The 25,253-nt window shown below is 36.8% G+C and overlaps 1 protein-coding gene across 1 annotated transcript in view; it reads left to right on the top strand.

Moving 5' to 3' along the window:
- The first annotated feature begins 937 nt into the window (after nt 1-937).
- LOC104532145 (serine/threonine-protein kinase 3-like) overlaps nt 938-25,253 on the top strand; it is a 45,457-nt gene continuing 21,141 nt past the window's right edge. Inside the window, exons 1-4 of the mRNA XM_029087283.1 lie at nt 938-1,104; nt 5,106-5,235; nt 20,831-20,968; nt 23,453-23,578. Coding sequence (XP_028943116.1) covers nt 938-1,104; nt 5,106-5,235; nt 20,831-20,968; nt 23,453-23,578 — 561 coding nt within the window. The remainder of the gene's footprint in view (nt 1,105-5,105; nt 5,236-20,830; nt 20,969-23,452; nt 23,579-25,253) is intronic.

Raw genomic sequence — 25,253 nt, forward strand, 5'->3', positions numbered from 1 at the left:
AGCAACTCTGTGTGCACTTTAAATACTTTATTTTTTTTGTCAGATGAGGGAGGAGTGTTACTCCATCTTGCTTTTTGTTTGTTCTTCTGAATAATAAAACTAATTTGTGCAAAGTGTATTTTTTGTTATTCAGAAGTGGTGAGCGTTGAGTCAGATTAATTTAATTGCATAGAGAAATCAGTACTAAGTTCCTTAAAAGTTGATTCTTCTTGCATTCATGTGAATTATCGTAGATAAATGGTGACTTTGGAGCAACTGGATGCGATACCACTTTCTTGGTGTGAAAATATGTAGAGTATGAAGTAGCTAGAAGGTTCTTGCTAGACTGGAAATGCCGCAGTAAGCTGACTGTGTGGAGAAAGGTTTACTGCTGTAGCTCTGGGTGAACAATAGGATGGGCTAAAAGCCAAAGGCCATGTGCGTCTGGATGGGTGTTGAGAAGTTGATGGGTACTCAGATAGCAGCGTTCTGAGGGCAGGACGTGACTTGGCTCCAGCTCAGCAGCAGTACACTGTGCTAATGTGCGCCTGGATCCGAAGTAACATACCTGGCCTCTGAGCTCGTTTACATCTTTACCTCTTTCAGTGTAAAAAATACTTGCTGTTTCATAACCTTTAGCACTGGATTAATTCGTAGTGCCAGGACTGAGTGTGGGCACAGAAGGGCATTTCCCTAAGTGGCTGAAGCATATGCTGCAGTACTTCTGCTGCTGGCTTGTTGACTTTATGCCAGTTGAGAGTAGATTGAAGATTTGGTTCAGCATAAAGTTGGCTGATACAAAGTTTTACTTATTAAATTTATTTTTTAATTAACTTACTGGAGGAGATAGTGTATTCTGTTGCAGTGTTTCTGATCTGGCATTACGATTCCTAAAGCTACTTTAATGTTGTCTGAAAGGAGCCTTGATAAAAATCAACTGGATTAACGTGCCCATAGTATGGCTACACAGCACAAGCATCACAATGTAATACTGACAAACATGTCTATGCTAGGTGTGTTTTATCGAGGATGTGTCCCAACAGCAGTGATTAAGTGGTGGAACAGCAGTATGGAACAACTGGCCAGTGGTCCTGGACAGTCTTGCTCAATGAATGCAGAAAATTGGTATTGCCATGACTTGACTCCATCATTTCTAGCCATACCAGAACGGCATGCTTGCACTCTCAATTCCAACCTTTGTCATCCAGGGTTCTTCTGAAAACTTCTACAAAATGGCTGTAACTTTAGACAAAAATTCTCAGAGTTTGAACTGTATAAAATAAATTTAAAATACTTCCTAAACTAAAAACTATCCAACCAAAAACAAATGCAAAAAACTTTTAAGAAAAATGGAGAAAATAATCACAAACTTTAAACACCTTTTCTACCTTTTTCTCCCAACTTACTGAAAGTGTAAAATTTAATTGACTCAGTTTGCTGCCATGGAAGGGAAGACCTCTAAGTTGTATCAGGATTTTTGCACCCAGTGTTTTAGGATCTTTTGTGCTTGTCTTACCTGACAAACTTGTCTGGTATTGTCACTGAGCTGATCCAAATTTCTGATTTAATAGAAAGCTTCATTTAGTGCTGTCAGAGAAGCACTGGAGGAGTTGGGAGCATGTGATGGGAAGAGTTATCTCCCTTTTCTGTGGTAAGAAGCTGTTATATCAGCATAATTGTATCACGTCAGCTGTGCTGACACAGCTGGGTTTGAACACTGTTGTAAATTGTTTCCTCCATGTGATATTGGTTGGAATTGAGGGGCAGGGGGGGAAAAGACTTTCTGGAGGAAGAAACTTACGTTAGTATACGTGAACATAGAGGTCTGCAGATGGAGGTTTTGTTGAGAAACTGCTCCCAAAAAGCCAGTCTGTCTTTCTCTTGAAATGTTTTAGAGGTACAGATTATTGTTTTAAAGATTCCCAGAAATACCAAATGACCCTGTATATTGTGTGTTTTTGATGTGCCTGGGCTCTCAATAGTACTACTGACTTTCAAACGAATGGAAAAATTACATCTTTGTATTTCTAGTATTCAAGGAATTGGGTGGAAGAACATAAAAAACTTTGGGAAGTGCTCTAATTTTTCTTTCAAGATGCATCAGTCGTTTTGATTGAAAGACTCTGGTGTTCCTGGCCCTGTCAAAGAAACTAGGAGGAGATTAACTACATTCTTGTAGTGTAAGTTTAATCCCACCCTTTATTTCTGAATCATGCAGAACATTTTAATTACCTAACAACACGTTTTTCACTGTGCACAAAAGCTGTTCTCATTAGATCTGCTTTTGCACATTTGCTTGTAGACTTTGATTTATGCAGCAGGGGGTCAAAGCAGGCTGGTGCCCTTTCATGTTAGATTTGTCATGTATTGTATAAATTTTTCTTAAAACATGATGCAGTTACAAGCATCCCCTTCACATCAAAACAATACCTGTTTCTGATTCATCTGCCTCTTGAAAGTGTTTTGTTGGTAGATTGGGTGATCACTGTGAGTATTATTTTTTACATCTGTGATTGACAGGTAATTTAAAGAAGACTGGCCTCTATTTAGGCGTGCTTTGCTTTCAGCAAATGGTATCATACAAATCAATTTCCACATATTTGAAAAAAGGGAAATCAGTATTTGGTGCCCTTGGGGGTTATTAAGACTAGCATTAGGTTACCTACAGGTACACAGGAAAGAAAGTTTTAATTAAAACAGTTTCCCTTTCCATTTTTTGTTTCCTCTTCTCTATCGCCTCTTCCTCTGTAAATATTTTAACATAACTGCAGAGCAAGGGTACAATTATGTTTCCAAATAGTAGTGTTTGAACTGTGGTGTTAATGTCAGATAAAAAACAAAACATAAGGACTCTGTATTTCTGACTTCATATCTTTGACAATCCTTACAGGTATAGATTTTGATAGAATGCATTTTGGCTTCCTGGAGCAACTTGAACTCATTGACTAGCTTTTTGCAGAGTTTGTTCTTGACTCCTTAGTAATTTATGCTGCTCTTATGGATGGGGTCAGTGGGTATAATAATCATTTTCATTAGCCATGAAGGGCGATACGTATCCTACAGGTATTGTTTCATGCACTGAGTGTGTTCATTTCCCACTGATGCTTCATAGTCTAATTAGGATGTTACCTTGATTGCTTACCTATATTCAGAAAATAAAAACATGGTTAGCTCAACTTCCTTTCAGACCTCAAGGGAACTTTTTTCTGTAAAATTAACCTTTACTGTTAATAGAAGAAAAAAGTCTACTGTGAATGTCATTATTATGTTTGTATCACATTTAACTCATAACAGTTTCAGGAAGACACATGGTGATTAGATGGACACCAGCAACCCTGGCAATTGCACAATAACCTTTTTTTTTTTTTTTTTGCTTTTATAACATTTCTTCACTGAGAACCTCTGGTTTTAGATTTTTCAGTAGTATTTGGTTCACCTGTATTTTGCTGTCTCTGCATGCCAGCTTCCTAAGGGAAAAACAGTGGCTATCGGGATGTGCATGTGAGTAGCTAATGGGATGTAACTCGCCCGTCCTTTCCTGCTGTACCTTGTGCTCGTGTACTTTGGAGTTAATGCTTCATCTCCGATATGGACAGCCTTGATAGGGAAATACATGCAAATCTTGTTCAGAGGCAGAGCTATGAATTAAAAAAAACTTACTGTAGAAGATAAATAGATGATCAGGAGCCTCAGGATTTTCAGACAAAAATGAGCATCATATTCTTCATAACTTATTTCCCATGGTTATAAGCTACTTCTAAACCTGAGGAAACCTGCCTCCATTGAGTGAAGGTGAAGAAAACAATATTTATTTTTACTAGTATTTTATACGTGTATATGTGTGTGTGTGTGTGTATATATAGATATACACACACACACACATATATGGAGTTAGTTCTTCGAGCGATATATATGTGTATATATAAAATCTGTATATATCTTTCAATATCTATAATCAAAGAACTCATGTATATATATATATATGGAGTTAGTTTTTTATATTCGAGCGATATATATGTGTATATATAAAATCTGTATATATCTTTCAATATCTATAATCAGAGAACTCATGTATGTGTATATATATATATATATATATGGAGTTAGTTTTTTATATACAGGGATATATATGTATGGATATATCTCTCTCAAAGAGCTCCATACACACACGCATGAGGTTTTTTAAATTATATATATTTGTAAATAGTGCCCTGTAACAACTGGATATTTTCAGGCAGGCAAAAAAGTGTGGCTTTGTTTCATTACTTTTTAAAATATCCACGTTTACCAGCACTCAGAAGGCACTGTTTGTTAAGTAACTTGTGTGATGTCTTCTTGTTGACCACATGAGTGTGAACTGTTAGTCTCTATATAGTTCTCTATGAAATGTTTATGCCTAAGAGCTATGATGAACTTAAATCTCCATCTGATACTAAACTGAGGCTCTGTCAGTTTTATTGCTAAGAGTGGGTGCCTTGGAAATGCTAAACTAGTGTGTAGAAAACAATGTATTTTTACATGGGTCTTGTTATGCATTCCCAACATTAATTGAGTGTCAGATACGTCCTGTGGAGCAGAATTCATCAGAACTCCTGGTAAATCATTCTGTATTCATTTGTACCGTTAGGTAGATTCACATAAAAACATTTTAACTTTGACTTCCAGTCATTGGATATTGTTTTATGAAAAATATAATTACAAGCATTGAATCTCAGGATAAATTCATTAAAAGAGTGTTGCTGCTGTTTAAGATCAAGTTTTTAGTTTAGTTTGTGCTTGAATTTCAACTCAAGCAGCTGAATTATTTGTTTCTTTTCTCTTTCCATGATTCCCTTCTAAATCAGTGCTTGTGTCAGTCTAACACAGTAAGGCGCTACAGCACAGCAGTCTGTAACAGGCATGCTCACATGCTCTCTTTTTAGTTTCTTGTGTGTAAAGGAAGGGTGCATTTGAGCTGATTTAGGATTATCTGTGTGAGTTTGTTACTGCTTAAAATAAAGGCTTGCTTAAAATAAGTGAAGTTTTCTTCATTTTCTTAAAGTCAATACTCTTTGTCCTGGTTGGATAGCTTGTTTAGTCATCATTATAGTGTTCCTAGCTATGTTTTTATGTTCTCTTCAACTTAGGAAGGCTTATTCCCTTCCTCAGTGGGCTTATCCATTTACGGATGACGACCATAATTCACTGAACACTGGGCTTGTTGGGGGCCTTGGTTATGCAGTGCTTGGGGCTATGCCACAGGAGAGGTCCTTTGGGGTATGGTAAGCTATTTTTGAGTCATTGCTTCAGAGCATCACCCCATGTAGCTCCTTGTAAGAAGCTAAGAGAAACTGCAGGATTAATAATCGGGATATCACCCTCTGCACTGTCATGGTCCTGCTGTCTGTTTGAGAGAAGCTCTTGCTTTATCACTTGTGCTCAGGGCTTTCAGTGCCCAGCCTTTCTCTACCTGAAAACTGAGACAGTAGTCGTCTTCTAGCTCTTGCTGTCTTCCAATTCGTTCGCTCCCATTTCTAATTTGAGTTAGATTTGATGCACTTTGCAGCGTGGTGTTAGTCTAAATGTGTAGGGTTGCAGAGGGAAGACATCAGCTCTGAATACATTAATAGAGGAAAGACTGTTCCAGAAAAATTTAAGGACCGATAGAGATGTAGAGTTTGTAGGTACAATCAACAGCACTCAATGCGAAGTCTTCTGGTGGCTCTGTTTCATATTAACACATAGCTTTGGTCTGGGTGAATGGACTGGATGTCTGGAATTCGCATCCACGCTGTGCCAGCTCATAACTAACTTTGACAATATCTCTGAGACTCAGGTTGCCTGGTGTAGCTTCAGTCTTCATCTGACAAGTGAATGACACTATCATCCATCTCTCATAATTCACAATCAGAAAATTTTGATATTAGAGCTCCTCTGTGGCCTGGGGATATTATATGTATGTATGACCAAGAGGAGCAATCCCCTAAGAGGGATTGCTTTCTCTCAGATGAGGGTCAGGCTCCTGAGAAACACTGGCAAAGGAAGAGAGCAAAAAGTGAAGGGAAGTTCAGGTCCCTATGAAGATGTTTGTTCATTATGCTCAATTTCTTGTCTTGTCACTCCAGGTGTAATATTTCTCAGGAACAGCTTCTGAAAGTTTTCAGAAAAATTTGGATCTGAGACAGTGTTTCAAGACTTGTCCCTTGAGATGGGGGACTTCCAAAGAAGGTCTTTTTGCATTGGAGATTCACAGGAAGTAAAAATTCTCTGTATTCCGTGTCAAGCCTTTCTCTTTAGGATTTTTATCACTTCTCCATTTATTGGCTTCCATGAGGTAACTTTATTCAGTCATGCTGTATTTGAGTGCTTGGAGCCTTATTTGGCTAGGAAGTGTGCTTGGACCGTACTTGAGGTATTCAAAAGCTGTTTGGACATGGCCCTGGACACCTGCCTCTAGGTGGCCCTGCTTGAGCATGTTGGGCAGGATGACCTCCAGAGGTCCCTTCCATTCTTAACTATTCTGTGCTTCTGTCACTCTGTGATATCCCTCAGAAATTCTTTCAAGTCAAGTCAAGTCTGTAGTAGAAATTCTTTCAAGTCTGTAGTCACTTGCTTCCATCTGCACCTTTTCATAGAGTCTTCCTTTAAGTTGACCTTGGATCTGCAGAGGTATGGAGGAGTTTGATTAATGTTGTGACTCTTTGTGCAGACTTTATTGGGATTAGGTTGTTATTTTCTTATGTTGGGAAGCTAACAAGCTGATCCTTTTTTTTTTTTTTTTTCCAAAGCTGCATGCATCTCAGATAACATTATAGGTGTCAGGCATGCTTCCCCCCCCTTTTTTTTTTTTTTTGCTTATGAATATCCCCTGCCTGTGTTGTCTCTGCTACAGGGAGCTCTTTAGATACTATAATCTCAAGATGAAGACCATCGTATGGGATAGAGGAATTTCTGTGAAGCTGCTTGGGTGGAATGAATACATAGAAATAGAGGAAGAGAGAGAAGCAAGATCTTCTGCATTTTCAAATACCTTTCTCAGATCTGCAAAGCCTTCTCTTGATAGTTCCCCACATGTGCTGTAAAGTACTGTGCCATTTAGAGTCTGTTCAAGAGAGATGATAAGATGCTCTTTGAGATGCTTTTCATGAGAACTATGTAGTTTACTCAGTGAATAGCTATCGTATGGCTAGAAGAGCTAAGAGTACGAACACTAACATCTCTGTTGAAGGAGAGAGGAAAGGCCATTTACATGTAGCTGTATGTGACTGCCATGTCTTGAAGAACCTTTGCATTCAATATTCCTTCCCCCTTTCTGTCTTGAGCTTTTCTGGTATAAACTGGGGACAAGCTGCTAGGAATTAAGGGTATGATATGGCCCACTTACACAATATCAGCATATCTAGTCACTGCTTGAACCATTGCTATATTGTTTGCATACTTGATTGCAACAGTCACACTGCTAAACTGTAACTTTTCCAATAATACAGGCTGTAAATTGTTGTTCCAAAACCTGTTTGTGAAGGAATGTTATTTCTGTGTATTCCTACAGTAACAGGCCTTTGCTTTCAGTTTTTTTTCTCTGCAATGTCAGTCATTGTAGGTAAGCTGTGGTACATGTCTTTGAGTGTAACAAAATACAATCGGTTAAACCAGACCCTAACAAAAACTCGGAAAATGTGATTAATAAGTGTTTGGACAGGTCAGCCCTGCGATAAAATACGCTCAGATAAATAATTTGGGAATCTTGGTAGATGCGTGCTATTTTTTTTTTTAATATTAATATTCTCCCTTCAAGTTTGTTTAAAACTTGGTTTAAGCAAAGAAATTTAGATGGAAGGCAAATTCACACTATAGTGGATCTTTTATCTCAGTGTCTGTATATCTTTCTGGCCTCAAAATATTACATCTTATGCTATGACCCGTTTCCTTAATTACATGAAGAAATTTTTCTTTTCTGTGTCCTTGATCCTGTAGAGTGATATCATGTACCTGCAACTAAGCAGTATATCTGTACAATTTCTGTGTATTTCCTCTAGGGTGTGCAATATGTTGAAGACGATGACAGAGTCTGGAGGATGTCTAATTAGTGTTATGCTAATGGCATCTAATTAGCATGTGTTGCATTATACTCCTGTTTCCTGTATTGGGTGAAGTTTGTGGCTGAGCAGATCATGTTGGGAGGAAGCAGAGATGGGTACAAAACCTTGAGATGATACGAATAATAACTACCTTACATATTTCAGTGTGTTATAGAATGAACAACTAACAGGGCTACAATTTTATAATACATATTACACTTTACTTTAGCAGTTGATACTACTGTTTGAGAAGTAAAAAAACTTCGGGGCTGGGGGGGGGGAGTTGGGGAAAGCCAAACAAATCCAGACATGGCTAGAAAGAATACCATTGACACACTTGCAGTCAGTTACACTAAGTCTAAACTGATGTTTTATTGAGTAGCATAGATTTTCATTATCATTTTATAGCTAGTGTTTTTGTCATAAAAGATTCAGCCCTTGATCAGGACAAAGACATAGTGTTTATTTGCTTCTTGGAGATAAGCTTGAGGATTTTCCTGCCCCTCTGGAACTAGTTTCTCTGCATTATCAGTGAAGGTTATTGTATGGCTACTTACATGGTAGTTCAGGTTGATTTAAGAATACAAATGTTATTGCAGAAATAGAAGAGGCTTAGACCATTATTATTTTTAGTGTTCACTATAACTCCAGTGCTATGTTTTTCTTTTTTACTGTGATAAGTTCAAATGAGCAGCCTTGAAAAGGTTAGTTAGCCACTGGGGATATTAAAAATAAAGTGGAAACTACATTGTTTATACTTCTTAGAATGTTAGAAATGTGTTGGTGGTTTTTTCTTTTTTTTATTTTTAATTTTAAATTGAATGGAGAAAGAGGAAACAACAAACACATCTAGTGAGTCTGTTCATATCTCTCACCTTAGGGTGAGAAAAAGTTGGCTTTTAAATTAATACATTTCAACATGAGAAATCTAGCAGGCATGCAGGGGGGGAAAAAAGGTAGTTTTTAGGCTTAATTTCTCAGTTTGATGTTTGTAAAAAGGTAATTCAAGCAATTGTGTTCTGTAGCCACTGTATGACCTACCCAGCGGCAATCCAGCCCCTCCATCTTCTTTTTTTTTAAAAAAAAAAAAACAAAAAACAAAACGCAACCAAAAAACCTAATTGGCTCATGTTTAGCTTACTGAATGTCATCTGGACTCAGTAACAAGCAAGTGACCTGCATTCAATTAGTGTAATTGTAATACAAACAGAACATCTCATAGTTTTGGTTTTATACAGGAAAAGAGAAAGTTGGAGAGATTTTTCAGTTTGATAAATAAAACTGAAGATAAAGGGGAGCCAACTTTGACTCACAGTTCACTTTACCTTTTTGCTGTTTTCTTTTAAAAAATAATAATTGGCATTTGAATTGTGTCTGTATATTTTCTATTTGGAATATGAAAGAAGATTCTTCTGAAAGAATCTTCCTTAGGATGTATGTCATGCCAGTTATTAAATCTTAACCAGTCATTGCCAATTCCAGTTTCATCAGGCACAATACCATTTCAGAGAGAGAGTTTCTTTTTTTTTTTATCTATGTAGCCTGTCCAGAATTTGGTATATTGTTTTACCTGTATCATTTGGTAGGATTACTTTTGAATGCCATTATGCAGTTTATATTTTTTGTTTTCTGTTTCAGAGAGAAATGGTTACACCTGCCAAGATACTTCAGTTCTTCATGGCACTTTGTTATCAGTTCCAGTGCTATAATTGAATTTTAACTCTGACTTTTGTTTTTGTAGTTTTATTACTCATGTTGCTTTAAAAGGGATGTTATTTTTTAAAATGTAAAACTAATGCTATTGTATAAGTGATACTGTACCTACTGTACCTTGGTTATACTTTTCTTTTCATTGGTCATTCAAATGTTTAGGTTTTACTTTGTGATGACTCCCACTGCTTTTATCTGCTTCATGGCCTATGGAGTAGGAAAAAAAAGAAAAGTTAAATTTGCTCTAGCAACTACATATCCCTACAGGAAAGGATGTAGATAACTCTTACACTAATCTGGCAATGAAATTAAGGGGCTACAATGTAAATGATAATTTTATGAAGCTATTAGGTTGACTATGGGAAATACTAGTTAGGCAAGGACAGTAACACTGTCCTCTGTAATGTACCTGGTAGCTGGGAAAGCAGCGTGGTTGAGTTTTATTCTCTCAGTACCTTGGGTCTCAGTGGAGCAAAGAGAGGAGAAGTTTTATTTTTTTGCTTGAAGGTAGATGGAACTTTAAGATGTAAGAACTTTATTATAGTCAGTTACTCTTTCATAGGCTAGAAAATCTGTAATTAATTAGATACTTTCGTTATTTCAGTGAGATGGAGGCATTTACTATCTGGAATATTGTAATCTGAAGGTGAAGTAGGAAGCAGCAAACACTGTGTGCATTGTTCCTTTGTGTTTCATGTTTCTTCTGTTAAACATGATCATTCTGCTTCTGTACCTGACCCAGGTGCAGGACCTTGTACTTGGCCTTGTTGACTTTTATGAGGTTTGCACGGGCCCACATCTCAAGCCTGACAAGGTCCCTCTGGATGGCATCCCATCCCTCCAGCCTGTTGCCCAAACCACAGAGCTTGGTGGTGTTGGCAAACTTGCTGAGGGTACACTCAATCCCACTGTCCATGTCGCTGACAAAGGTGTTAAACAGCAGTGGTCCCAATATGAACCCCTGAGGGACACCACTTGTCAGAAGTTTCCACTCAGACATTGAGATGCTGACCATGACTCTGAGTGCAACCATCCATCTAGTTCCTTATGCACCAAGTGGTCCATACGTCTAGTCTGTTCTGCTCCATCTTAGAGACAAAGATGTAGTGTGGGACAGTGTCAGATGCCTTGCAGAAGTCCAAATAGATGACATCTTTGAAAGATCTTTGAAAATTCATGCCCAAATTTTGATCATGCAGTTCTGGAACCGTGTTTGTCTATATTTTTTGTTAGAATACAATGACAAATTCTGGAACTTCTCAGGTAGTTTATTGGAAACTTTCCTAATCTGTAACCTGAATGTTCTTTGAAATCTAGACTCATTAGCTCTTCTTCTGTCCTTTATAGACTTGAAAGAAAGAGTATTTTCTCCCCTTTTGAACCGGCATTTAACATGTTGGAGACTATTATCATGTTTCCCACTGTAGTCACCTCCTCTTTAGAATAAGCGATGCTAATTCATTCAGTTTTTCCTTGCAGATCGTGTTTTTTAAATATCTAAGCATTATAGTTGCTCTTTTGAACCATCTTCAGTTGGTTTGTATCTCTGAAAGTACAATGCCTAAAACTGAACACAATACTGCTGCTGGAGGTCTAACATATTCTGAAAGAAGAGCTGCTGCATATTTCTTGAATGCTCTCTGTCATTACTAGTGTGTGTGGTTATGGCAGAGGTTTCACATTTAATGTCTATTGAGTTTATTACAGCTTTTTTCTCACAAATACTCACCCCTTGACTCTCTTATTAATAATTATGCTTGCAGTTTTTCTATTTAAAGTCTCAGTGAATGTTAATATATTTCTGGTTGTAATCACTAACTCATTTTCTCAGAAACTACAGAAAATACTGTGGGAAGAAGTGAAAAGATTTTATTATTAAAGTAAGCTGTATTGTTGGAGTTTTCTTGGAGGAAAAGTAAGTTTCTTAGTCTGGGTAACAGAATTGGAACCTTGTAGGCATTATGTTTATGAATTTTCAAGGTAGTACTAAATCAGAAGTAAAAGAAACCATGGTGAACGAAGACTAAATTAATCAAAGAGTATTCCCTGGATTGGGTCATGTAATGTGCACTTTCAGAACCATTTCCTTGTTTTGTAACTGAAAAGAATCTAGTTGTTCAAGTTTAATGCTGAAGAGGGAAAAAGCTGTTCAGGTTCAAGACTTATGTTCTAGCTCTCTCAGATTCTCTAAAGGGGGGGATTTAAGTGATAGCAGGATGCTTCTATCTGAGAGAGGTACCAATGTTCACGAAGACACCTTCTTCCTCTTTTGATTCCTGGACACCTGTGTGGCTGGGAAATATCCTTTAGGCAGTGAGTTGCCTGGCTTTTGAGCGAAGATCTGCCACAATGTGTAGTTTGGTCTGAGCAGCTCTTAAGTATTGGTGAAGTTCCCTGATGGTTATCATAGAACCTTGAATTGGCTAGTGGTCTGAAGTGACCCCATCTCTCTGTTCTAGTGATTTCCTTGCAAAGAGATGTTGCTCATCACTATCAACAGGAAATTTTCTCCTATACAACTATTTTTAAAAATACCTTATTTTCCAAGTCTGTGTCAAGTCCATCAGATACTTTCAGTCTAAAGACAGTTGAGTATCAATTTCTTTTTTTTCTGCTTTAAAAAAACCACCCCTCCAAACTCTTCCCACCCTAAAAAAAAAAAAAAAAAAAAAATCTTTAAAACCACACATGTGCATACACATATGCATCCTTCTTGCTCCTCCTGATTACATGTATTTTGCTCACCTGATGCTGAGATTGAGGGTACTTTTCAGACCAATGCTTACCAATTACTTTCGGTGAGTGAAATTGTTGTAAATACTGTCCTAGGTGGTGTTTGAATGCTGCAGTTCCTTTCAAGTGTTTGAAAATCTTGTGTGTGTGTTTGTAAGACTTGCTGACTTTCACTGTCTTGTGTTCTGGTAGTGTTCGGATTTTTTTTAATCATCATAATTTCTTAGTTTGTTTTGCTGCCCCCCCGGACACTGTAAAAATGTGGAGACTTGTAATTATTGTGGATGTGAACTTTTCAGTGAAGATATTTTTCTCTAAAAATTCCTGTATATGGAAATAGTTAGTTTAAGCACAAAATCTTGAGTAGCCTGAAATTATTTTTGTTTTCAGCGAATGCCTTTACTTTAAAAATTGCTTAATTTCACTTATCTAAAACACCTTCATGCTCCCACCCAGAAAAGACTCCAAAGAAACAACAACAAAAAAATCCAACAAAGCCAAAGAACATTTAAAAAAACTTTCATGAGATTACAGATGTTTCCATGCTTTATTTTTAATTTCTACAACCTTTTGAAAGGCATTTGTTGCCCTTCTTTAAAGGCTTACTGTCAAAGTTGCAGGAGAGAATTGATGTAACAGGGAGAATTTTGAGGATCAGATTGCTGACTGTCTCTTCTGTTGTAACTTCACTGATGTTAATGAGTTCATAACCTTGCAGATGAAATGGGAACTTGAATGTTAGGGTTTTTTTGTGCTGAAGTGTTGGGTTTAGGAAATCGAAATAGCCCCGCTGAATTGAAAAGAAAAACTCAAAACTATTCCATTTTAAAGTAGAAGATGGAAAGTTGAGACAAGATAAAAGCCAAAAAGCCTACAAGCAGAAGTCATGAAGAGTTCCCCAAATCATAGGGAACTATTTAAATATGATGGACGAAAGCCTGGAGAAATATTGATAAGTCTGCTGGACTTGGAGAGAAGAAGAAATAAGCAAAAGAAAGCCACTGCAGATAAACGAAGTTGCTTCTTTGCGTACAACTCCATCAAGTCATTTGCTGAGTTGCTTCATGTTTGCTTTGGGTAGTTGAAGTCATGACTTAGGAGAGGTCAAGAAGCTTTCAACAAACGAATCAAAACAAACCCAAACCCCTGGATAAACTGGTAAATTAACTGGCAGTAGGCTAGCATGCTGAGGTGATACTTCTGGGAAGAGATTGGTGGTAATAAATATTTTTATTACTCATCTGAAAAAAATGTTTGATAATGCACAGACATATGCAGATGACATGATCGTTTTAGATGAGTTAGCAGGGGGAACTTGCTCTTTGCCTTGCTAATTGGATAACAGCCAGTGCAATAAATTGTGCCTTTTAAATATACCAGTGCAGATTTGTCTCAACATATGGTAGAACTTTAAAGTTACGATAACTGTGATGAGATTTAAAAATCAGTTGTGTAAGTGAGCTTGTTTAAAACCAGTAGAAAAACCAAAAACCAAACTGAGTGAGCATGTGACCTTAGAATACTGACTTCTTCAAGCTGTTGTCACAGAGCAAATTATCTGTAATTTTCTTCTGAAATTTAAAGCAATTTTTTTTGAAGGAAGTATCATAGAATTATAGGATATCTCAATTTGGAAGAGCCCCATAAGGATCATCGAGTCCAACTCCCAACTTTAGTAGAAAGAGTAAGTTCAGAGGTGAATCTTGAGGCACAGATCTGTTGTGTGATGGTGGTAACAAGGCAAGGGTTGATTCTTTTCAGTAGATTTACAATTGTACTTACTATTGCAAAATGTTTGAGATTGGTATCTTTACATTCTTGACCTATTGTAACGCTGTCAAAACGTTATGAGCTTACTAGCAATAATAAATATACAGGCCAATATAAATGGCTTATCTTTTAGTAACCCATCTTTGCTGTTAATCATGTGATTATTCTTTCCATTATGTATCTTTTCTCTGTGTTTATTACTTTATTACTTTACATCTTAAGTGCATCATACTTTGCTTTGAACAGCAAAGGTCGTCATTCCAGAGGGAAGCTTGTGACACTGGCTGTTAAACCACTGGTAACAGTTGTGAGTTTGGTTTTGTGGTTTGGGGGGATTTTTTGTTTTGCTTTGTTTTATTTTTTTTTTTAATGCTTCTAATGTTAATATGTGAAGTGTCTGTCATTTTGTCCTAAAATAATTTGAACGTCACTTTTACTGTATGTAATATTGTGTATGTGATTTAGTCAGTGGTAACTACTAAAGAACTACTAAGGTGAGCACAATAGAATTGAATGATAAATGTCACATATATTTCCTTTAATTAGGATAAAAAATTCTGTATCAGTTACTGTTTGTCCAGGTGTTCTCTGGACTAAACCTCCATTTACCCCTTCCTGCATCCAGGCCTATGCTGATAAATCTGGCGGTGCCTGACTTGGAGCTTGTGAGGCAGGTGGATGTAACAGTACGGTGTTCTCATTCTGTTTCTCAGTTGGATAAACAGTCATTGCTGACTCTCAGTGAAGAAAGTGCTTTTTTGTTGAAGAGTGATAGAAATCTTTTTAGTTTTTGCTTAATGTTGGAAATGTAATTTTATTGCTAGGAGTAGGTGTTTTGTTAATATTTGGTACTGTCAGTTTTTAAAAATTTTCTGAAAAGGGAAAAGCGTTTCGTTTCTGTTTTGATGATCTGGCTTAATAATATAACTGCTGGTCAACTGAAAAATACATAACTTTAATGAACTTTTTTTTCCTCCCTAAGTTGGTAACAGCTTCTTCAATATTTTAGCTTAAACCAGATATGTGTTATAGCTGTGGTACAGGAGAAACAGTTATCCATTGGGTGGTTAGATCTGTCTGGAGTATTTATTCACTGAACATATATTCAGTAAATGCTTTTTATAACACAACTTTGAAAACGTGGTAGTGTTAATTTAAGAGGATGAAATTTATTTGACAACTTCTGCATTTATCTAGTCTTTAATTCAGGGTAAACTGTTCAGCTTTTCCTGTGCAAAACTGAAATTAATGCTCTGTTGCTGTGTTTCTTCAAGCCACTTCTCTGTTAGAAGTACGTGAGGTATGAGAGAGTCAGTGAAAACGATGAAACTAGTACTGCATGGGCCATTGAATGGACAGTTTTGATTTGAGTGGTTCCTTCCTGATCTCTGTAGTTCATTTTGCTCTTGTCATTGTAATGAGTAAGGAAGCAGCACCTACTGCCCCCCCAAAAGAAGATATAATTGTTTGAGTAAGAATTGACGTGTGACTGAGAAGCCCCTTCTTTTCTTTCTGAAAAGGAAGAGTAAAAATTTGTATTGGCAGCTTCAACAGAAGTAATATTCCACACAGAAAGATAATGAACCTTTTCAAACATTTTGAATCCTGCTTTCAGATTCCATTTAGAGGTTTGATCAAACTTAGGGGATACTGAGGTTCTCTTTCGATCATGTATCTGATAGATGTCCAACGGAACCAGACCTGGTTTTAATTCTGCACAAGAAGTTGAGTGCACTGGATCTTAATGAACTCCTGTGTTTGCAGACAGGAGAAGGAAGACGGTGACTTTTAGGGTGCTTCTAACAAGTAAATTTATTATCTTCACTGAAGTAGGTCACACCTACTTCCTTGTCTTTTCTTTAAACACAGGAGGTGTTGTTCAGTAACTTTGTATTTCACTGTTACAAAGTTTTGCAAAAAACTTTGTTGTAACAGTATTGTAGTTCTGATTATTTTTTTTTTTAAAAGCTCAATGAAACCAATATAGAACCTGCTAGTATCTCACCTTGTACATGCTGATGTTTAATTTCTAGACAGCTGTTGAGTTGTGTAATCGAACAAGTAGTGGTGTTTCAGTAGCCTTTTTGAAGGCTATTCAAGAAGAAAGTTCTGACATGTATCATAAGAGAAAAATGTGTATTTCAACTGGTTCTTTGTTTCTAAAGTTAACATAAATATTACAGTATTCAATAGCTAACACCCCACCCCCTGCCTTAGTAGGATTTTGTACTCTAAAACGTGTTACTGAGTTTAAATGTATTTTGGAGTTTGTTTTCTGCAGTAGGTTGATAAACTAAGTAGTATAATTGTGGTGCCAAAAACTACGGAGTCTCAAACTACCTGTGGATGTCTTGTATCCTTACCCTCTTTATAAAAAAGTTTCTCTCTGTAGGTTCTGTAGGTTTGGAGCTTTGCAGCATCAAAATTATAAAATTGCCACAAAATAAAAATCTTTGCTGTCTCCTTCAGTAGCATTCATGATACTGGGCAAATAATAACAGTAAAAGTTGTACTTTTAATTTCCTGCTATTTATGACAAGTTATTTATTTAAACTATACAATAGAGGTAAATTATTAAGAGAGCTGAAACCCAAAAGACATAGTACCTCTACAGAATTACTGTTGATTATTTAATGTGTTTGTGGGCTGTGTGAAATACAGATGTATTACGCTGACTGACAGGAAGAATGAACTGCAAAGATTTTCTAATTAGGAAATTCCAAACGCACTATATGAGGGCCTCATTTTTCTTTTGGGGTTTCCTAATTCATCATCATCACTGTAATTACATTTTCATGCCAATAAAATTGTCCATAAAAGAAACATCATGAAAAAAATGCTTTCAGCCTGGACTTCACTTAAAATGCCAGGCCCTTTAAGAATAATAAGAACAAAATCATGTGCTGACTTGCACAGTTCTGCTGTGGTTTAAGATCTGGTCCTCAGTCCAGTATTTAACTTAATCGTAACTGCTGATTATTGGGCAGGTAGGTGCTTCCAGGCAACAGTTATGGTAGAAAATGTATTGGATTTTCTAGTGCCCAATTCAGTAGTGGCCACTGAAAGCTGCCATGGATGGTCTGTCTTCCCCCCCGCCCTTTGTGATGTGTGTGCTGTAATCTGCCTTGGATTCTGGTTTTGCTACACGGTGTAGGACTTGCCTCAGAGCAGCGTATGAGAGACGATTTAGAGGAAAGTTGGGCTCAAGGTTCAGAGGTGGAAGGACCAGTTCAGGACAGATTTGGAATAGACTCTGTTACAGACAGGTGAAGACAAGCAGTGATCAAACTGCCATGGTCCCTCACGCCTGACTTCAGATGTCTTGTAGCTAGCTTAGATATATATTTTATTATATATATATATATATTTTTTTTTTTTTAAAGGATGATCGAATGGTTAAAACTGAAGACTGCATCATACAGTCTAACACCTTGGCTGTATATTTGATGTATTACTTGAGTAAGACTTGCCAGTCTGCCTCAGATATCTAGGGAAATAAGGAAGGTGATGTTGAAGGTGGGAGAGAAGCCCCAGCTCTTTCATAGTGTGTCAGAGCCTGCCCCCTTCTTTGAACAATTTCCTCCTAATGTTTCCTGCAGTTGCTTCTGCCAGTTCAGCCCATGTAATTGGGTGGATGGCAGCTGATGTTCCAGTACTAGCTGGTGCTGTTGGTTTGGTTTTCCTTTTAAGCAACAGTTGCCTGATGCTGGCTGTGTGAGCATTGCCGTCAGCCTTACTGTGAGAGCTGAACTAATATAAATGGCTGTGGGAAACTTCTAGAGAAAATTGTAAGTGGAGTGGAAGCAAAAAAGTACTACAAGTAATAGTTTGGGAGAACAGGGGACTGGAGAAATAGAGGGTAGGAAAAAAACAAGTCTCTTGGGTTTCCTGCTCCCTTCGGCACCCATGAAACTGGGTGATGGAAGCAGCTTAGTTTTGTTTTAAAATAGGACAGAGTTCTTTTAGGATAGAAAAGATGTCTTTGAAAAGAAAGGGAAACAAAAATGAGGAATAAATTCCTGTCAGATAAGCCTTCTGTTTTTATTCTGGGAGATTTGGGACTAGCTTTATAATTCTCCAGTGATTGCTTTGCAAGCTTCTTGGAAGGAAACAGGAGTAATTGAAAGCTAAATCTTAGACTGTTTTGAAAGAGAGAGGGAGCTTAACTTTTATGCAGAGAAATACGCAAGCCAAATTGAGGAAGTAGAGCAGGAAGATGGAATTGAAAACCAGCATTTCAGGCTAGTTAATGAAAGGGAGTTCTGAGAGCTGAGGGGGAGAGGAACACACTAGCGAGTGTATGGTTTAAGTAACAAGTTGGACTAAACATTTGAAATAAATAGTTTCTATATGTTTTCTTGTATTAAAAAAAATGCATCTAACTTTTTTCTTAGCTCATATAGCTCAAGTCATATCAAAATTTTAAAATTTAAGCATTTAAGTTTAAGCATTACGTAAATATAAAAGCTTCTGAAGTAGGTATTTTCAACAAACATACAAAGCATAAATGTGGATTTAGGACCCTAACTCTAGCTCTTGAATATCTCCTTTGGTGACTTTTATTGCCTGCCGTAAAAGAATGATTCATGAATTCCCTCTTTCTTCTCATTGTCCTTTGTGAATTATAAAGAAGTCAGTTCTTTGCTGTGGTTGTTAACTGCTGTGTAGTTGATGAAAATAATTGGCAAAGGCAAATATTTTTCCCAGAACAAGGGAGCTGAGTTTGACTCCAAAACGAAGCTTTGCTTACCTGTGGAGAGACAGGTCAATGTTTATTATCAAACAGGAGGTACACATGTTAACACCACATAAACAGAAGTTACTAGTTTTCTGTTACAGCTGTGTGTTTTCGATAGCTACTGCAGAGCTAGCTGTTAAGAGTAGCTAAAGATAAGATTAAAAGTCATCAGTTCAAAGTTCAGAGGAGATCATTACCTTCAAGGACAGAAACAGCTGCATTTGTTAGCCACTGCTTTATACCAGAAGCACTTTATTTGTACTGACAATCTTGTATCACAAGTGAAGTAGGTAAGGCCAATTACAGGGTAATAGAGTGCCATGTTTCCTATCTGAGTTCATATACAAGTTTGGCACGGCTGCCCACTGAAAATATAAAGCTATTGCAGCGTGCATCTTTATTAAACAAAATGCTCAGTTCTCGTCTTGTAATTCTTGTATTAGGCAGATAATGAAATTACTTTTGTAAATGTTTAAGTATTTGAATTAAAGCAAACTATGCAGTACTTCTATAATTTTAGTGAAAAAATATTTTAAACAGTTTTTTGCATGGATTCTGCTTTTCTTCAGTGTATGAGAAGAATTTTAGAATGAGAGCTTGAACAAGTTAAACCAACTTTCAAGGGCAGTCAGACTTCTTAAAAAGTTATGGATAAAATCTCAAGAAGTTCCTTCTCACTTCTCCCTATATTTCAAACACAAGCTGAAGCCTCTCGTGCCTCTACTATGTTGATGGTGTGCATATCTCTCATTTCATTTTTTTCTGCTTTTCTGAGTACATGTTTCTGCCTATGCTTATAGAAAAACAAAAGGAAGAACTCTTATTCCCTTTGACTGTGGAAAATATGGTTGAATTGAACCTGATTCTAGAAGAAAATAATAGCATATTTTCTGTCAGTAGACTTAGTTCTGAATAGTGTGTTGCTGTCATGTGTAGATTTTAAGCAATGATGCTAATTTGAGATATTACATACAGAAGTTCAAAATTTCCAGTAATTTTACAGTAGTCTCTCAGAATTTTACTGCTTACCCCCTCCCCCCCCTGCAAATCTAAATCTATAATTAGAGGAAAACCTGGAAAAAATAATAAATAAAATGGCACAGTATATATATAACCTTAAGTGGGACAAACTTTTTAAATATACTATGACTCTTTTTTCATAATTGAAAAATCTGTCTGCATATGGTTCTTGCCAGTGTGAAATTTCTGTAAAACGCTGCCTTTTCAATTTCAAGTAAATTCTCACTGCTAGTATGCAAGTTATTTGATTGTCTTCGTCATCTTTTAGTGTTGCCTTAGGTCTTTTAGCATATGTTTCTATATCTTATATATAGTAAAAAGTATATATATAGTAAAAAGTAAGTTTTAAAATTACTTCTGAAGAAGTATGATGCAAAAGAATGTAGTAATCCTACCAAATTTCCTAAGCAATTTTCCTAAAAAACTAAATGCAGTTTAAGAGAGGAGAAGGTGAACTTGACTTTTCACAGTAACTTTATATGTGTCTGTTTAAACAGGCAGTGCTGTCGTTTCTACTAGGAATTTCAGAAAGAACAAAATAATCTCTTGAGGCAGATAAACAGCAATAGATAAAATAATGACTGATGGGCTCAATGGGGTACAGTTTAAAAAGAAAAAAATCTAATGGGAAGTAGCTACATTAGTAGCAGATGGATTTACTTCCTGGATCTTGTTCTGAGTGGAAATCCTAGCTTACTTAAAATTTGTCTTCCAGATTCTTAGCCTGATAAGAAAGGTGGATAAAGCAATTTATTTACTTGGCTTCAGTGCTGGGATGATGTGTTTTGTTTAAACTTGCTATTGTTGTTTGATTTTTATCTAGGCTATTTTTATGATTCCTACAAATCCCCCTCCAACCTTCCGGAAGCCAGAGCTCTGGTCTGATGAATTCACAGATTTTGTGAAGAAATGCTTAGTGAAAAATCCTGAACAAAGAGCTACAGCAACACAGCTGCTACAGGTCAGTATTTAAGTTACTGAGGAAATGCAAGTTTTATGGCTTTCTTCCTCTAGTCTCAAATCAGAACTGTTGTGAAAATTTCTAAGGGCAAATCTCATTTTAACTATTATCATGCCTTATTTCTTTTCCTTTTTGTGGTCTTTTCTCTGTCAGCTCCTGTATCTCTACCCTTGTTTTATTTCTCCTTTGCTGCTTCTAAAAATTAATTGCTCTTTATATAGTTTAGGACTGGTTCTTGCTATTAAAATTGGATCCTTGCTTTGTGGTTAGAGGCCTTCAATAGATCTCAGGATTTAGGCAAGTGTTAAGTAAAGGAATTGAGCCCAGGTTACCCCTCAGTGTGGACCACCCAAGGAGTATATTCAGTTTGCCCTTCTAGTCATGTGAAATTAAGCAGACAGGTTGCTCTGTGTCTCAGAAGGCTCTGATGCAGATGGACAGTATAAGGAGTTTGTTCTTCAGCTGAGTTATAGCCAAGTGGGTGCTTTTAAATTGGAGCCACAGTTGGTGGTATGGACCTCTGGAGCCAGGGCAGAGTGTGCCAGGCTTTTGCCCACGCCCTGAGCTGAGCTCCTGGTAGCTGCAGAAATTTAACAGTTGCATCTTTTTGGTACTGAGATAGAAATAAAGCAGAGAGATTCCAAAGAGCTATGAAGATTAAACAGGAGGGACTGATCTATCAGGAAAGATTTAGACTTTGTGAAATGGACGTAGTTTTACGGGGACCACACATTTTAGAGCATGGGAGAGAGAAAAAATGCAAAGAAAGTTTTCTCATTTGTTCCTGTATTTGTGTTATTCACTGCCTTCAGGGCTGTCAAAATAAGCCTACAAATAACTAAGGAAAAGCAAACAAAAAAGGTAGTGAGAGGTGTGTATGTCGGGGGGGTTCTAGAAAAATTGTAATATATTCTATGATGATTGAAATGGAACCTAGAATTTCCTATGAATAGGCTTGCTTTGATAATGAGACGAGTGAAAAATTTTGCTAGATCCTTTGCTCCTTTTATTTTCCTGATTCCTAGTTCATTAAACTTTTGGATAGTCTGGTGTTCTTTTACACTTTTAGCTGCTGCTGGTAGATGTTATTCGTAATTTTCTTTGTTTGTTACTCCACATAAGAATCTGATCTTATGAAATTTCATCTGTTAGACACCGATACTAAATTTATTCTGTCTGTAGCTAGCAATAGCATCTTCTAAAATTTTAAATCCAGTGAACACCACGACAAGGAGAACATAAAAATTTTGCAAAGTAGTTTCCAGTATTAAATCGTCAAAATAAGTACTGTTGTTTTCTGCACTGTGAGGACACAAAAATGTAGACTGCCAGGAGAGTAAAAATTGAAAGTTACAAATTTTTGTTTGGTGTATGAATCAGTACTTGAGACCTTAAAGATCTGAAGTTCTGTTAACCATACTTCAGTACAGTTAACTGAAGACCAGCAGCTGGATAGACAACTTGCATTAATATGTGCAAGTAAGGAGAAGAGGAGGAGAGGGGAGGGGAAGCTTCAGTGTTCCTCTTTCCACACGCTTATTGGCCAGAAAAACAAATACTGTGTCCAGCCCTAGTGTGTGTTGCCTTTTCCCCCAGCTGGAGTTTGGAACATGTGTGATGGAGCCGGAAGTGCTGTGGGTGTGTGTGAGTGGGAATGAAAGTACTGCTTGTGGGGAAAGATCGTGGAGGTGAAAGGAGAGTAATTGTATTAGTATATCAAAGCAGATGGTAATAATAGGTGTAGGACACTAGGCTTCATCAGTTCTGTTCTTCGTGGAACAATTTTTTTAATATTTAATAATACATTTATGAGGTGCTTAGAGTTACTTTTTGCCTAAATTGTATTTGCATATAATGATGCAAAAATCAGAATTTTTCTAACAGCAGGTGTTTACTAGAGAGCAAACTTAATGTAAATTATATTGTGCACATGTTGTTTTAAAGGAAGAAGTGATATTTTAAATGGCCTTGAATTAAAAATTAATCTTCCTAATAAAAAGTAATGGGTTTTTTTGCTTGTTCCATATTTTAGTATCATAGATCAAGAAATGTTTTATGACATATAAAGTACAGATTTGTTGAAGTAGGCAGCCATAGTTGCTCTGCTTACAGCCACTAATTTATGCTGTCAGTTTAAGATTAATTAAATTCTGTAACTGAATATCCAAAAAAGTTTGTTTTTCTATGTCGGACAATCACCACTCTTATTTATTTACTGCTTACTGCATGTTTCATTTGGACAATTATATCCTTAACTAGGAAACAGTTATGATTAAATTTCCCAACGCTTTAAAAATACTTAAAGTCTTAGTTATGAAGCAGCTAAAAGGTGTGTTGTGTTAGTGCAGATTTTAATTATTGTGTAATGTAAAATACTATTTATCACTGAAATCTGTGGTGTTGAATAATACTTGTAATTACATCTGAAGTGTAACTACTCTAGTGATGTTTATATAATTTAATGATTTTTTTTTTTTCCCCTAGCATACATTTATTAAGAATGCAAAACCAGTTTCAATTTTAAGGGACCTTATCACTGAAGCAATGGAGATAAAGGCGAAGCGACATGAGGAACAGCAGAGAGAACTAGAAGAGGAGGAAGAAAATTCAGTGTGTACCTTTTTTTTCCTACAATTACCTGTACTTTATAAATTTGCTGTTTTTCCTCTAATTCCTGTACTTGTGTTCAAATAACTTTTCTTTACCAGGTTTCTACCTGTTTTTAGCCTATGAGGACTGAGTATTCCGTGCTTATTTATGATGAGAAATGCTGCTGTGAGTAATCCTGCATGAGCCAGATCAGGGCTATTCCATGAGATGTCCTTTTTAATAAAGTTTTTCTAGGAGGTGGGAAAAGAAGCCACGTCAACTTCAGCTTTTCAGACTAACATAACAGTTTTGGGTTTTTTTTGTTTTTAAGGTTCCACTTTCATGTATGGGTTTCTAGACAAGTGGTTTAATTTTCACTTCAGTTCAGGGCACTTGGCCCCCTTTTTAATTTTTTTTTTTTTTTTTTTTTTCATTACACAGAATAGTTAGTTATGAAGCACAGTAAATAGTGGATTACAATATGGTTTGGATCAAGTTGCACCTCTGAAGTGAAAATGGTGACAGCATTTCATTCGTCACATGATGTCAGCGTATGTTTGAAGAGAGAAGCTGGTTGTGTGATGGACAGGTTGCATTTAGAATTGTTTGGCAATGTTGGGAATAAGTCCTGACATTATTACTCTCCCTACTGATTTATTTTAGGGCAGTCTTGTGCAATGCACAAGCAGTATGTGCTTCGAAGGAGTGTGTTGGCACACATGCAATGAGAGCCAAGGTCATGCAGGAATAACACACAGAGAAGATGGAGACTGGAATGTTAGTGGAAATCTTACATCTCTGAGCAAACAGAGAAGAGCAATGCAGTAATGCAGTCTGCCCTATCCCAAACTGTAGAATCCTTGTTATGTGTTACAGAGTGGTAGGTGATGATCTATATATAGGAATACTTTTCAGGCAGATTCTATGGAGTGTTTTGTATCTTGACAGACAGTATGGTCTTTTGTTTGCTGGATGTTTTCTGTTCTAAGAGTACTGATAGCTTGTGCTTATAAAGATAGTTTGTTCTGGACTGTATTTGCGTTGTCATAAAACAGGCAGAGAAGGTTGGGATTTTTTTTTTATTATTTTTTTATTTATTTTTTTACATTAGGAAACATTGCCTATGTGTGACTTGACATGCAGCGTTGATGTTTTTGACTTGATATATTGCATAGTTATCTTTGAAGAGACTCTTTATATTACTACCAACATAAAAACCTAATGTTTTTGCTAGCATGCTTTCCTCCCTACTATTGCCTTTGGAACTGTAGACCTCAAACATTTGGGTGTTGTTGATGTCTTGCATTAACCCAAAATTAGATATGGCATCTAATTACTTAGTCTGAGGTTTAGATGGGGAATAAGATTGCCAGGGAGGGATGAAACAAACCATGCCAGCTCAGTATGTGGTGTACACCTTCCCTCTCCTACTACTGGGTGGAAGGGTACAACACAAGTTTGGTCCATCTCAACTGAAGCATGTAGCAACTCCTCATGCTTCTTGCGTGAGTACAAAAGTCACAATGTAACACTGCACTTCTGCCCCTTCTCTGCCCCCTTATTCGGTGTTTATTATAAGGGAAACTCAAATCCAGGATTGGGGCAGGAATCTGTTATTTGTGTTGCCATTGCAGTAGATGGGAGTTTCACCATGTATTTTTGAGGTGCAGTCAGGGAAGAGGTTATGAGTTAAAAA

This window comes from Antrostomus carolinensis, unplaced genomic scaffold, assembly GCF_000700745.2.
Source record: "Antrostomus carolinensis isolate BGI_N321 unplaced genomic scaffold, ASM70074v2 scaffold8251, whole genome shotgun sequence".
In the NCBI taxonomy this organism is placed as follows: Eukaryota; Metazoa; Chordata; class Aves; order Caprimulgiformes; family Caprimulgidae; genus Antrostomus; species Antrostomus carolinensis.